The sequence below is a fragment of the Polyergus mexicanus genome, unplaced genomic scaffold (assembly GCF_030449975.1).
Source record: "Polyergus mexicanus isolate NDT 795.1 unplaced genomic scaffold, iyPolMexi1.0 SCAF_22, whole genome shotgun sequence".
Classification (NCBI taxonomy): domain Eukaryota; kingdom Metazoa; phylum Arthropoda; class Insecta; order Hymenoptera; family Formicidae; genus Polyergus; species Polyergus mexicanus.
This window is the reverse complement of record NW_027223342.1, coordinates 4,095,974-4,110,345: the sequence shown is the minus strand read 5'-3', so window position 1 is coordinate 4,110,345 and position 14,372 is coordinate 4,095,974. Positions and strand designations below refer to the sequence as shown.

At 50.6% G+C, this 14,372-nt stretch overlaps 2 protein-coding genes across 2 annotated transcripts; both read left to right on the top strand.

Annotated features, from left to right (window-relative positions):
* Window positions 1–477: 477 nt before the first annotated feature.
* Window positions 478–2,940, top strand: LOC138942477 (uncharacterized). Its single transcript, XM_070312715.1, has 3 exons — window positions 478–1,026; window positions 1,322–2,688; window positions 2,733–2,940. Exons 1-3 carry the CDS (start codon window positions 478–480, stop codon window positions 2,938–2,940), a joined length of 2,124 nt encoding a protein of 707 aa, XP_070168816.1.
* Window positions 2,941–7,930: 4,990 nt separating this feature from the next.
* LOC138942476 (uncharacterized) lies at window positions 7,931–13,177 on the top strand. The gene is made up of 2 exons (XM_070312714.1): window positions 7,931–8,225; window positions 8,706–13,177. Exons 1-2 carry the CDS (start codon window positions 7,931–7,933, stop codon window positions 13,175–13,177), a joined length of 4,767 nt encoding a protein of 1,588 aa, XP_070168815.1.
* The last annotated feature ends 1,195 nt before the right edge of the window (window positions 13,178–14,372 follow it).

Below are 14,372 nucleotides of genomic sequence, written 5' to 3'. Positions count from 1 at the left end.
GGCACGATGCCCCCTCCTCCCCCACCCCCTTCCCCGCGGGGTCCGGGCGTGGGTACCGGGGGACGGCAGATGCCGCCCCCCGGCGGTGCCCGGCGACCGCCGTGGGAACAGGGGCCCCCTCCCCCGCCTCCGCGTGCCTGGGGCCAGGACAAGTCCTGGTCTCGGGTCGTGGGGCGGAAGGAGAGGAGAGCCCAGAGGGCTGGCACCGGACAACCGGCTCAGCCCCCGAGGCAGAAAATGCCTACTGCCCGCCCCCCCTCCCGCGTCCAAAAGCGGGGAAGTAGGGCGCCAGCAGCAGGGCAAACGGCAGCCTCCCAGAGGGACTGTCACTAAGAGGAGACCCCCCGTACGGCGGCCGTAACTATCACGTGCCCCGACGGGGGATATGAGTAGGCCCTAACGAGGGCGAGGAGGGATGTCGATCTCCATAAGTTGGGGATCGACTCTCTCCGTATCTGGGAGGCGGCCAATGGCGCGATGGTGGTCGAGCTGCCGGAGTCGGGCGAAAAGGAGGGGCCGACCGCCGCGCATAGGGCTGACGCCCTAATGCTCGACCTCAGTCGCGTCTTTACGGACGATAATGGGGTGCGACTCGCTCGCCCCATCAGAAAGGCCGAGTTGCGGCTCAGGGGGCTCGACCGCTCCCTGACAGCCGCGGAGATCGCGGCGGCCATTGCCAGGATGGGCGGTTGCCTCCCGGAAGAGGTGAGGGTTGGGGACACAAAGTTCCCGGCCAAGGGCATGGGCACTGTTTGGGCCCAGTGCCCACTGAAGGCGGCCAACGTGGCCACGGCGCGGACCATCCAAATCAAATGGTCCAGGGTCGCAGCGGAGCTGCTGGAGAAAAGACCCCTCCAATGCTATAAATGCTTGGAGCGGGGCCACGTCCAGCAGCACTGCAGCAGCCGGGTAGACCGCTGTGGCTGCTGCTACCGCTGCGGCGAGATGGGGCACCTGGCGCGAAATTGCGCTAGCAACGTGAGGTGTCCCGTCTGCGCGGAGTTGGGCCGGCCGGCGGACCACAGGGTGCGGGGCGCGCGATGCACCCCCCCCCAAAAAAAGACCCGCCCCCGCGGGGCGCCCGAGGCCCCCCCCCACCGGAAAGATCTCGGCCAGTCACACTGGCCGAGATCACGGACGACCGGTCGTCCAACTCCCGTAAACGGGCAGCGGACAACGAGGGGAGCTCCACGGAGGCCCCCAAGGAGAAAAGGCTCCCGAGGGCCAGGCCGGTGGCCATCACACCTCCCACCTCATTAGTGGAGGTGATGATGGCCGAACCTGGGGGTCATAATTAATAACGGCCCTCAGGTTCCTGCAGGCAAACCTCAACCACGCCCGCCGGGCGCAGGACCTTTTCCTGCACACCCTGGCGGAGCGTGGTTGCGGTTTGGGGATCGCGGCGGAGCCCTACCGAGTCCCGGAAGCCAGTCCATGCTGGATTGGCGACGGGGCGGGCTCTGTCGCGATCACGTGGAAGAACGACCCCCTACTCCTCTGCTGTACGCCCATAGAGGCAGGACGGGGAGTAGTGGCGGTTCGTTGGGGGCCCATCTCCGTTGTGGGATGCTACATCTCCCCGAATGTGGATCTCGCCCATTACGAGGCGTTTTTTGACGGAGTGGCGGCCGTATATCGCCGCCAACTGCCCCGTCCGGTGATTGTGGCCGGGGACTTCAACGCGAAATCAACGCGTTGGGGTTCCCGGCTCACGGACGCCAGGGGCGAGGTCCTGCAGGACTGGGCGACGGCACTTGGCCTGTGTCTCTTGAACACAAGGTCGAGGAGCACCCTCGTGAGATGGCGGGGGGAGTCGGTCCCGGATTTATCCTGGGCCACCCCTGCTGCCGCGCGTGTTGTTAGTAGCTGGCGGGTGGCGACGGAGTGCGAGACACTATCGGACCACCTGTATATAGAGGTGGTCCTTACCGCCACCCGCCACGGGGTGCTCAGCCGCTCCCAGGGCCGGGGGGATGCCCTGCCACGGAGATGGGCCCTCAAAAAGCTAAACTCGGACAGGCTGATTGCGGCCGTCCTCGCGGCCGACTGGCCGTGCCCAGGGGGTGAAGGGCGGGGGATACAGGAGCAAGTGGATTGGTTCCGGGGCGCGTTACGCGATGCGTGTGACTTCGCGATGCCCCGGACCAAACCCCGCCCACGGAGGCCGGCGTACTGGTGGTGCGAGGAGATTGCCGAGCTACGGCGCTTCTCAGTAGCCGCCAGACGCCGCTTCACCCGGGCTCGCCGTCGTAAAAACGCCGAGAGGACGGCCTCCGCGTATGAGGGGTTCCGAGTCGCATGGAACGCCCTTAGCGCGGCGATCAGACCGGCCAAGGCCAGGGGGTGGGACGAATTGCTCCGCTCCCTGAACTCGGACTCATGGGGGCGTCCCTACAAGCTCGTGCTTAACAGGCTGAGGTCATGGGCGCCCCCGGTGACGGAGTCCCTCGAGCCCCAGGTCCTCGACGAAGTCCTGGGGGCCCTCTTTCCCTTAGAGGGCCCCCCGTTTTCGAGCGGCGGCGGACACGAAACCGCCGCTCCATGGACCAAGGACTTGGAGGTGACGGGGGACAAAATGGCCGGGGTAATCCGTCGACTGAGGTCGAGGGGCAATAAAGCCCCCGGCCCCGACGGTATCCCCGGCCGGGTCTGGGTTCTGGCCTTGGACCACCTGTCCGAGCGCCTGAGGCGGCTCTTTACGAGCTGCCTCAGGCAGGGGTATTTCTCCCCAGCTTGGGTGAGGGCCAGATTGGTCCTCATCCCAAAGGGGAGCGGGTCTGGGAATTCCCCTTCCGCCTATCGGTCGATATGCCTGCTGGACGAGGCGGGCAAGCTGCTGGAGCGCTTGCTGGTGGACCGCCTCGTCCGGCACCTGTCCCGGGATGGGATGGATCTCCACCAGGATCAGTATGGATTCCGCGGGGGAAGATCGACCATTGACGCGATCTTTCGCGTGCGATCCCTCGCGGGGTCCATTATGGAGGGGGGCAGGGTTGTTGTTGCGGTGTCCTTGGACATCCGCAACGCATTCAACACCCTGCCCTGGAATAGGGTGAGGGAGGCCGCTGTCAGCTTTGGCCTCCCCCCCTACCTAGTGGGAATCTTGGAGGCATACTTTCGGGACAGGCGGCTAGAGTACACTGACAACAGTGTACTCCTGCGCAGAAGGGGAATGTACTGCGGGGTTCCGCAGGGGTCAGTCTTGGGCCCCACTCTGTGGAACCTCGCGTACAACAGAGTCCTGGACACCGCCCTCCCCCCCGGCTGCAGCATCGTCGGATATGCCGACGATACCATCGTGCAGGTCGGGGGGCTAGCTGGGGGGAAGCTGTGCGAACAGCCAATGTGGCGATGGCGTGCGTCGTTCGTGCGATCCACGGCATGGGCCTGGAGGTGGCGCCTCGCAAATCCGAGGTGCTCTTCCTGCACCGGAGGGGGCACGGCGCCCCCCCGGAAGCGGCTCGTGTCGTGGTGGACGGCATCTCCGTCCGGGTGGGGACTCAGTTGAAATATCTGGGTCTCTACCTGGACGCTACCTGGAGCTTCAACGGGCACTTTGCGCGCCTGGCCCCCAGGGCGAAGGCGGTAGCTCACTCTTTGAGCCGCCTGCTGCCTAATCTGGGTGGACCGGATGGCAGAGTGCGCCGTCTATATGCGACAACCGTCCGAGCAGTGGCTCTTTACGGGTCACCTGTTTGGGCGGATGCCCTGATGGCGAGTAGGCGCAGCAAGGCGCTGCTGCACCGAATCTTTCGGCGGGTCGCCATTAGAGTTATCCGCGGATATCGGACGGTGTCGCATACGACGGCCTCAATACTTGCGGGACTGCCGCCCATCGAGCTCTACGCGCAGATGTACGTCGAGATTTATCGGCGTACCAAGGAGCTCGGTGGGCTAGGCGTGTCACTGATCCCGTGGGTCAGGGCCGCCGTGAGGCTCCAGGCTCGGCGATGCATGCTGGAGAGGTGGTTGGAAGACCTCTCCAATCCCCGAGACACCTCGGGGAGGCATGTCGTCGAGGCCATCCGTCCCCGTTTAATCAAATGGATGGAGAAAGCGGGTGGCGAGGTGTCGTACCGTATGGCGCAGGTACTTACGGGCCATGGGTGTTTTGGCTCGTACCTGTGCCGCATCGGGCGCGAAGCGGACGCGCGCTGCTATCACTGCGGTGGAGACGAGGACACGGCGCAGCATACGCTGGAGATTTGCCCGGCGTGGGCAGACGAGCGCAGTGTCCTCGTCCAAAGTTTGGGGAGTATTGATCTCTCGCTCTCGAGCATCATTGCGACGATGCTCGAGAGCGGGGGATCCTGGGGGGCGGTCTCCTCCTTCTGCGTGACAGTTATGCGGCAGAAGGAGGAGGCCGAAAAGGGAAAGAGAGCGTCTCCCCGGCGGACGCCGAAGTAGGCCTCCCCAACGTGGTGGTGCGGCCGATGTCGGGGAGGGAGGTGCGGGAAGAGCCTTTTGCTGGCAGGACCCGCCGCCCCTCGGCGACTCCCAGCCGCGGAGGCGCGGTGCAGCGCCGCGCCAGAAGGTCCCAACGAGGGGGGTCGACGGGCGCGGGGACAGTTGTCCCCTGCCGCCCACGAGACCCACCCCAGCCACGGGGCGGCACGGGTGGGGGGAGCGGGCCGGGGACCTATTGGTTCCGATCCACATCGGCTCCTCCCGCAGAGGTGCAGGACCCCGCGCACAAGACGCGCCCGGTGGCCGGGGACCCGGGTGGGGTACCCTGGGCCCGGCCACGCCAACCCCGCCAAGCCATCGGCGGGGAAGTGGGTGACAGGGGCGGTGGTCCCCCTGTCTCCAGTACGAGCAGGAGTCCCCATAACAACGGGGACCCTGGGGGGGAGGATGATTCTCCCCCCCCCCCCCAGCGGGCATGGCTCGTGGGCGGAAGGTCTCTCCGAAGTGCAAATGCCAGTTTCCGAAGAGGCCTTCAATACCGCCCAGTCGTAGGCTACCCGGAGGGGTTTTAGTGGGTAGTCCCCCGGCTGTTTGTTTAAGCCGAGGGTGAGCCCCACATAACCCCGCCTCGAACCCCATCGAGGCGGGATATGCGTAAAGGCATTTCCCCTCCGTTACAAAAAAAAGGTACAAGCAATATATAAAGCAGTGGTATCAACGCAGAGTACTTAGCAACCACATATCAATACCGCTTATATTAGGCCATCTTTTCTCACCGCCCGGTAATACTCGCGTGAATAGACTGATTTTTTAAAATTAATTTCTCATTAATTTCTCATTAATTTCTCGTTTAATCCGCTCTATCTGCACATTACTGGTAGGGCGACTATTATCAAACACTCTGTATATATGTATATACATAGTGTTCGACAAGTAAGTGATCAAACAAAAGGTGGAAATGGAAAGGGTCAAATTGTAAGAAAAAGTCTTGCACCATTTTTTCTATAACGCTTAAGGGGATCCTAAAATGACGGCCGAACTCCGACGGGTTAGCGCCCTCATCTAAGCGTAACTAAAATTATCGATAATACCGACCAAAATTATCGATAATATCAATAATTTTAGTTCCGCTGTTACCGATAATATTTCTGCATGTTTTATGCATATTTGAAAGAAAATTGTGTTCAATATGATGAAATCGGACAACATCGTGTATTTCTACTGCTCTATTGTCTCGCACGCATATCTAAGCGTATCTAAGCGTATAGATAACAGTATAACATAGACACGTGTCTGCCTTTATTGCATATTTGAACACAATTTCACACATTACTTATATGGACTTATATATATATATATATATATATATATATATATGTGCGTGTGTGTGTGTGCCTTTCCATATATCTTTCCAAGAGGAATAATATTTGGCCATGTGTGTGTGTGTGTGTGTGCATGTATTGTTATATATATATGTGTGTGTCTTTTATGTGTATATATATATATATATACATACATACATACATACATACATACATACAATGGCACGATACATATATATGTATTATAATATATAATAACGGTTATATTGCTAATCTTACATAACTATTAAATCGCATCCGATTCAAAATATTGTAAAGCAACCAGCACACGTAAATCGCCTCTGGGATATTTTTTACAATAACCAGCACATGTAAATCGCCTCTGGAATACTTTTTACAATAACCAGCACACGTAAATTGCCTCTGGAATACTTTTTACAATAACCAGTACACGTAAATTGCCTCTGGAATATTTTTTATAATAACCAGCACATGTAAATCGCCTCTGGGATATATTTTTAACCAGAACGCACATGCAAACCGCATCTGGTATAAAATATTTACAACCAGTTCACAAAAAGATCGCTTCTGGGATCAAATATTTCGGCAATATTTAGACCGCACATGCAAACCGCAACTGGAATGAAATATTTACAATCAGTTCACGAAAAGATCGCTTGTGGGATCAAATATTTCGGCAATATTTAGAGCGCACATGCAAACCGCATCTGGTATGAAATATGTATTGTAGTAATTCTAAATTCTATTTAAAGATTAATTTTATTATTACAATTTTTTTATACAAATGTTTTTATGTTGTTTTCTATTTAGGAATTGCTTTAAAGATATAATCAAAAAATAAAAAAAGAAACTTGAAATATTACATTTTTATATAATATTACATTATGTTCAAGAAAGTAAGCGTTTTATAAACTATATTATTAATTTCGTTTCTCGAACGTTCTAAAGCGAGACGTTACGTGCGAAGCCTTGTTTTCATTCCGTGTTTGCGGTTTCTTCGTATCGTTCGATTCTGACAAACACCTCGTTGTCGATAGCCGATTGGCTCTCGGAATCGAACGATCGAAATTCCTCATTTTTTGTAGTACCCGTATCAACCAGGACTATTGTACGTGGATCGAAGAGAAGGTTTTTCGTTAAGACACTTCGTCGCAAGCCTTCACCGGGAGCACACCGAACGCCTAACGCTCATAAAGTTATAATTAAACGATAATTCGCGTGTCCGCTCATATCTTGCTGTCGCGTGCGATTACCTAAGACGGTCCGGGAGTTGGTGTCGAAAGGAATAAATACTGTTCAACAAACTAAACCCGGACAAATCAATTACGTCCTATCTCTCCGATCGGCGAAACAAATAAATTCTGTTAATGTGGACGTGTAAATCGAAGGCGCGGCTACATTAAATGGTCCTTCGAGCCGGATTTTGGAAAAACAGATAGTGATTCGGTAATCAGTTCGCGGAGTGCGAGTGAGAACGCTGACACGCTAAGGTAACAGCACTTATAAAAACTATCGCCAGACGGAGACGGTGCGCGATATCAAAACATCTATCCGCATTCCGCTGCCGTAAATAATAACGCGAGTGCGTTGAAAGGACTTCCGGGAAAATAAAGTGCGCGAAGTCAACCTTGCATCCCTTTGCATTATTAAAGTTGTGCTCTTAAGCACAACGTATCATTATTATTTGCGCCCTGCGTAATCCGCAGTGCCGCGCAAATCTCGCGCTTCTTAGCGCTTTGCACAGCTTAAGTGTAATCTTTGTGCTCTTTAGCACTCCGCACCTCAAAGTGCGTCCTGCGTAATCCGCAGTGCCGCGCAAATCTCGCGCTTCTTAGCGCTTTGCACAGCTTAAGTGCAATCTTTGTGCTCTTTAGCACTCCACGCCTCAAAGTGCGTCCTGCGTAATCCGCAGTGCCGCGCAAATCTCGCGCTTCTTAGCGCTTTGCACAGCTTAAGTGCAATCTTTGTGCTCTTTAGCACTCCGCACCTCAGAGTGCGTCCTGCGTAATCCGCAGTTACACATAGTTGTCGCACGCTTTAGCGCGCGGCACTGTTAAGTGAAAATTATAGTGCGTCTTCGCACATCCGCGTGCGACGGACCAGTCGTCACGCTTCAGCATCTCTACAACCCAAAGGTGGTGAATTGTTGTTGAAAGGCTTCATCTTATCGGCCTACCATCATGACGGACTCGCTGCAGGGCCTCCTCATCGAGCAATCTATTACAATAAGCTCGATGAAACGAGTGTTCCCCAACTTTAAGAAAATGGGCAAGGCCAACGTCACGCAATACAAGGCGAAGAGTCGACTGGACGCCTTGGAGACATTATGGGAAAGGTGTCAACGTCTCAACGTCCAGCTTCAGCAAATAGCAACGGCCGACGAACAGCGTACAGTCCCATACTTCACCGAGGAGGAATTCTTTACGGCCGAGGACGTCTACCACGAAGCGGCGGACTACCTCGCAGACGTGATAGGTAAATTCTCTCGGTGCGACCCAAATGCGGCATCAACGGTAAGCGACATTTCTTCTCGCGAATTGTCTGGTGCGGTTTCATTGCAATTACCGCGCATCCCGTTGCCGAAATTTTCCGGTAATTTCGCGGAATGGGAAAACTTCCGCGGAATATTCGAATCGCTCGTCGCCTCGAAAGAATCGCTGTCGAATACGCAGAAACTACATTATTTAAAAGCCAGTGTCACGGGCGAAGCTGCGGTATTAATTAATCATGTTAAGATTGCAGACGCAAATTACGATGGTGCGTGGAAATTACTTATCGAAGAGTACGATAATCAAAACGCGATTATTCATGCGCATATTCATGCTTTCGCTGATTTGCCTATTATGAAAACGGAATCCGCTGTCGAACTCAAAGGTTTACGCGATACCGTTGCCGCGTCATTAGCCGCGTTAACAAATTTAGGCAGACCTGTTGAAAAATGGGATGACTTATTAGTCTATATTGTTTCGCAAAAATTTAGTCCACGCACACGTAATGAGTGGAATCTGCAACGCGGTAAATCAACCGCATCTCCGACGTATGAAGAGATTCGAGATTTTATGACGCTGCGAATTCGAGGACTAACCGATCATTCTAAGTTAAATGCCGATACTTCGTCTCATAAAAATAAAGGCTCTAATCGGGCCTCGGTGAATAACGTAGCCACCGAAAAATGCTTGAATTGTTCCGGCAATCATAATTTGATGTTATGCGACGAGTTTAAGCGTAAATCCGTCGAACAGAGAACTCAGTTTCTCAAATCACACAAATGTTGCTTTAATTGTTTAAAAGTCGGCCATTTCCCGACCTCTTGCAAGAGTAAAAAACGCTGTAATTTGTGCCGACGAGCACATCATACGCTCTTGCATCGTGCATCAAATATACCAGTACAGAAGATTAGTGAAAATTCTGTTTTGGAAAACAAAACTCTTAACGCTCAACCGAGCGGCTCGGCCACCCCTGAGATAAAGAACGAGACCGCCGTCGCTTCCGTTCAAACGATTCATTCGCCGCTGAAAAATCCGCCGAACGTGTTACTAGCCACCGCATGGGTAATACTGCGTACCATCGAAGGACGTAAATTTAAAGTTCGTGCGTTGTTAGATCAAGGCTCGGCTGTTAGCTTTATTTCGGAATCGTTGTGTCAAACTATGCGCACGAAACGTTCCCGCGCGAGCCTCCACGTACAGTGTTTCGGCGAACGATACAGTGGCGTAGCGAAATCTCAGGTGTCTCTTACTCTCGAGTCTTGTAATGGGCGAGGTTCCTCAACCTTTTCTTTGACTGCTTTCGTATATCAAAAAATTACGTCATACGCTGGCTCAAAGACTAAAACCGTAGATTATTGGCCGCATTTACGGAAATTATCTCTCGCGGATCCGGATCCGTTTAGCAATCATCCGATCCATCTGCTCATCGGATCAGATTTATATGGATCGTTATTAAAGCAAAAGATAAAACATGGTCCGACCGGAACTCCGACGGCCCAGCTTACTGCTTTAGGATGGATATTATCCGGTCCTACCGGAACTTCTAATTCAATTACCGGTTCCGCGACTTCATTAAATTGCGTAACAATTCCTTCGCTCGATTCTCTCCTTCAAAAGTTTTGGGAGATCGAGGAAATTTCTTCCGAAATTCAGCAGTCGGAAGAAGATAAAAAATGCGAACAACATTTTATCAAAACACATCAGCGTGCCGAAGACGGCCGCTATATAATACGGTTACCATTTAAAACAAACCCTCCGCTCGATATAGGATCTTCGCGCGAAACTGCCGCGCTTCTTTATTCGAAATTAGAACAACGCCTACGAAAAAATCCGGATCTCGCGAAACCCTATCATTCTTTCTTAAATGAATATAAATCTATGGGTCATATGAAACCTGTCTCCGACGAAAATCCGACGCTTAACCAAGCGGTGTATATACCGCATCATCCGGTACTACGCGAGTCTAGCAGCACGACGAAACTTCGCGTAGTATTTAACGCGTCGTGCAAAACGAGCAATGATTCTACATTAAATAATCATTTAATGACCAGGCCTAAATTACAACGCGATTTGTCCTCAATTATCCTTCGTTGGCGTCAATTTCGTTATGTGTACACCGCCGATATCGAAAAGATGTTTCGACAGATCCGCGTTCATCGAGACGATGTCGATTTTTTGCGGATTTTTTGGCGATCTAATATTAATTCTCCGATACAATCTTATCGATTGCTTACAGTTACATACGGTACTGCTCCAGCTCCGTATTTAGCCATGCGCGTTATCAATCAATTAGCTATCGACGAAGGTCATTCCTTTCCAAAAGCACAAACAATAGTACAAGATTCTATTTACGTCGACGACGTTCTATTTGGCGCCGATGAAGTTCCGTCGCTAAAGGAAAGTCGCGATCAGCTTACGAAATTGATGGCGCGAGGCGGTTTTCATTTACGCAAATGGGCTGCCAATTCTATAGAATTATTAACAGACATTCCTCCGGGAGAGCATGAACTCGCTATCGCTCGTACATTCGATAAGGATGATACGCTTAAGGTGCTCGGACTTGAGTGGATACCACGAGAAGATTCGTTTCGTTTTCAAATCGAGTCACCTTCGGTCAATATGAATACGAAACGTCTGATACTATCATTTATCGCGAAATTCTTCGATCCACTGGGATGGGTTTCTCCGGTAATAATCACCGCGAAAATTATGATTCAAGAACTGTGGCTAAGAAAACTCGATTGGGATTCTCCTATAACGGCGGACTTGTTAGAGCCCTGGAAAAAATATTGTGCGGAATTCATAAATTTAAAAGAAATTCGCATTCCGCGATGGACTGGAATGCATCCGGAAAATTTGGCTATCGAGTTGCACGGATTCGCCGACGCGTCTAATCGAGCGTACGCCGCTGTCGTTTATTTAAGAATTCTCCGATCGCTCAGCGAGTTTTCAGTAGTCTTAATAACCGCAAAATCAAAGGTAGCTCCGATTAAAACGATTAGCGTGCCGCGTCTAGAATTAAATGCCATAGTCTTATTAACTCGATTGCTAGAATTCGCTCAAAAATCGTTAAATTTGCAGCATATTCCGACGTACGGATGGACAGATTCTTCGGTCGCGCCCGCATGGTTACGAGGCCATCCATCAAGATGGACTACTTATGTGGCGAATCGTGTATCGGAAGTACAAACTCGGCTGCCGTCGATTAAATGGAATCACGTCCCATCTAAAGAAAATCCAGCGGATTGCGCGTCGCGCGGTTTGTCACCCGCTGAACTCCGCGATTTCAAACTTTGGTGGGCCGGCCCTGCCTGGTTGAGTTCCCCTTCTACCGCGTGGCCGATCCATGATAAATTAAAAGATCAACTTGAAGCCGATCGTCAGATAATCGAAACCGAAACGCGAAATACGATCGTTTGTCATGCTCAACATATTCTGGAGTGGCAATTACCGAACGAAGTCTCTACATGGAAGAAGTTAATTCGAGTCACGGCACGCGTGCAACGTTTTATTAATAATCTAAAATGTCGCGCGACCAATGCGAGCGTGAATACGACGTGCTTGTCCGCTGCCGAGCTCAAAGAAGCTTCCTTGTTTTGGCTCCGTTACGTGCAACAACGTCATTTTCCATCCGAAATTCAAGCGTTAAACGATAAAAGTTTACTGCCAAGATCCAGTTCTTTGTTATCGCTTTATCCCTTTCTCGGGAAAGATAAATTAATTCGCCTTGGCGGGCGGATTGACCATTCGTCACTCAGTTATGATGAACGGCACCCTATAATTTTACCGAAACATCGAATTTCGGATTTATTAATCGCTCAAGCTCATAAAGCCTCTCTTCATGGAGGCACTCAATTAATGTTAAGAATTTTACGCCAAAATTATTGGATAATTTCAGCGCGCACCAGTGTAAAATCTCTTATACGTAGTTGTGTAAAGTGCGTACGTGAACGCGCACGTACCTCGCAACAGCTGATGGGGAATCTCCCCCAGCCCCGCGTCACGCCTTCGGCTCCGTTCTCGCACACAGGCGTCGATTACGCCGGGCCGATGAATATTATTCCGTCAGTCGGCCGCGGTCAACGATCCAAAAAATATTATGTTGCCGTTTTTATTTGTCTCTCGACAAAGGCCGTCCATTTAGAATACGTAGATGATTACGCTACTAACGGTTTTCTCTCCGCCTTTCGGAGATTTGCAAGCCGTCGCGGTCTTCCATCCGACATGTACAGTGATAACGGCACTAATTTTCAAGGCGCGGACCGCGAATTAAACACTACCTTTCAGCGACTTGTCGCTGACCCTCAAATACAAGACGCTATCGCTAATGATAACGTAAAATGGCATTTTATACCTCCCTCTGCTCCGCATTTCGGCGGACTTTGGGAAGCCGGTGTCAAAGGATTAAAGTTTCATTTGAAACGAGCGATTGGTTCTCGAACATTATCGCAGATCGAGTTCGCTACGCTGCTGTGTCAAATCGAAGCTTGCCTAAATTCCCGCCCGATTTCCGCGTTACATGATGATCCGAATGACTTTTCCGCGTTAACTCCGGGTCATTTTTTAGTCGGTCGCCCGTTAGTAAGTCCGCCTGAAGAATCTGTTTTAGATATCGATTCGAATCGGCTGTCTCGATGGCAGCAAGTGCGTGCGATTTTAGAGCAGATCTGGCGTTCTTGGTCTTCTGATTATTTGCATACATTGCAACAAAGGCGTAAATGGCAAGAAAACAAACCGGAGCTCAAAATTAACGAGCTGGTATTGTTGAAAAATAATTTGGCACCTCCTTCGAAATGGGAACTTGCCCGAATATTAGACGTACATCCGGGATCGGATGGGCATGTCCGAGTAGTTACATTGCGTACTGCCAAAACCACTCTAAAGCGACCAATAACGCAGATCTGTCAGCTACCGATATCAAGTGACACTGGCTCTTAAATTAACTTGCGTTTTCTTTATGCGTTAATAATTAAGTTTGACTTTAATTATCGTCACGCTCTGTATATGTACATATATCTACTCTAAGAACGCTTATGTAAATAACCCTATGCTAAGATTTACTGATTAAGTTGATTCATGTATTTCGATGATCTTTATCTGTACTCTTTCCTATTATTGTATGTTGAAAAATTTGCTGTAGAGCTCTTCGGACCGTCTGATCGAGAATTATCATTAAGATGTCGTGTATCGATTATAGTGGTAGGATTTAACCAGTTATTTCGTAACCTACCCGGTATACGAGGCGAGCGGGATGTTCAAGAAAGTAAGCGTTTTATAAACTATATTATTAATTTCGTTTCTCGAACGTTCTAAAGCGAGACGTTACGTGCGAAGCCTTGTTTTCATTCCGTGTTTGCGGTTTCTTCGTATCGTTCGATTCTGACAAACACCTCGTTGTCGATAGCCGATTGGCTCTCGGAATCGAACGATCGAAATTCCTCATTTTTTGTAGTACCCGTATCAACCAGGACTATTGTACGTGGATCGAAGAGAAGGTTTTTCGTTAAGACACTTCGTCGCAAGCCTTCACCGGGAGCACACCGAACGCCTAACGCTCATAAAGTTATAATTAAACGATAATTCGCGTGTCCGCTCATATCTTGCTGTCGCGTGCGATTACCTAAGACGGTCCGGGAGTTGGTGTCGAAAGGAATAAATACTGTTCAACAAACTAAACCCGGACAAATCAATTACGTCCTATCTCTCCGATCGGCGAAACAAATAAATTCTGTTAATGTGGACGTGTAAATCGAAGGCGCGGCTACACATTATCATACTTATATTTTTGTGTAAACTGCACGGAAAAAAAATTCAATTATATCTAGCGACATATTAGTATATAGTATACATTAAAACAATTCCTTCTAGAATTATGGTATATAAATATATACCAACCTAATATATACCTAACCTTTTGACCCTTATTCTTTTTAAAGAAAGTCTGCGGGCAAAGCGAGGCAAGCGTTTCTTATTACATTTTCGCCCCATTATATGAACACACTATAACTACACAAACACAACACTCGTTTTTTAAATTCGACGCGTTATAACGCGTTATAACGGTTGAGCACACTTTTGCGGTTATCTCTCGTTACGCGTATGTACACAACACTCGCGACTGAGACTGAGACTG

What these genes read in the sequence shown, in the direction of transcription:
- LOC138942477 (XM_070312715.1), top strand. Translation starts at nt 478, where the DNA reads ATGGTGGTCGAGCTGCCGGAGTCGGGCGAAAAGGAGGGGCCGACCGCC. An exon ending in GCCGGCCGGCGGACCACAGG is followed by an intron (nt 1,027 to 1,321) that starts GTGCGGGGCGCG and finishes AGGTTCCTGCAG; the next exon opens with GCAAACCTCAACCACGCCCG. An exon ending in CACCTGTCCGAGCGCCTGAG is followed by an intron (nt 2,689 to 2,732) that starts GCGGCTCTTTAC and finishes ATTTCTCCCCAG; the next exon opens with CTTGGGTGAGGGCCAGATTG.
- LOC138942476 (XM_070312714.1), top strand. Translation starts at nt 7,931, where the DNA reads ATGACGGACTCGCTGCAGGGCCTCCTCATCGAGCAATCTATTACAATA. An exon ending in CTACCTCGCAGACGTGATAG is followed by an intron (nt 8,226 to 8,705) that starts GTAAATTCTCTC and finishes ATGACTTATTAG; the next exon opens with TCTATATTGTTTCGCAAAAA.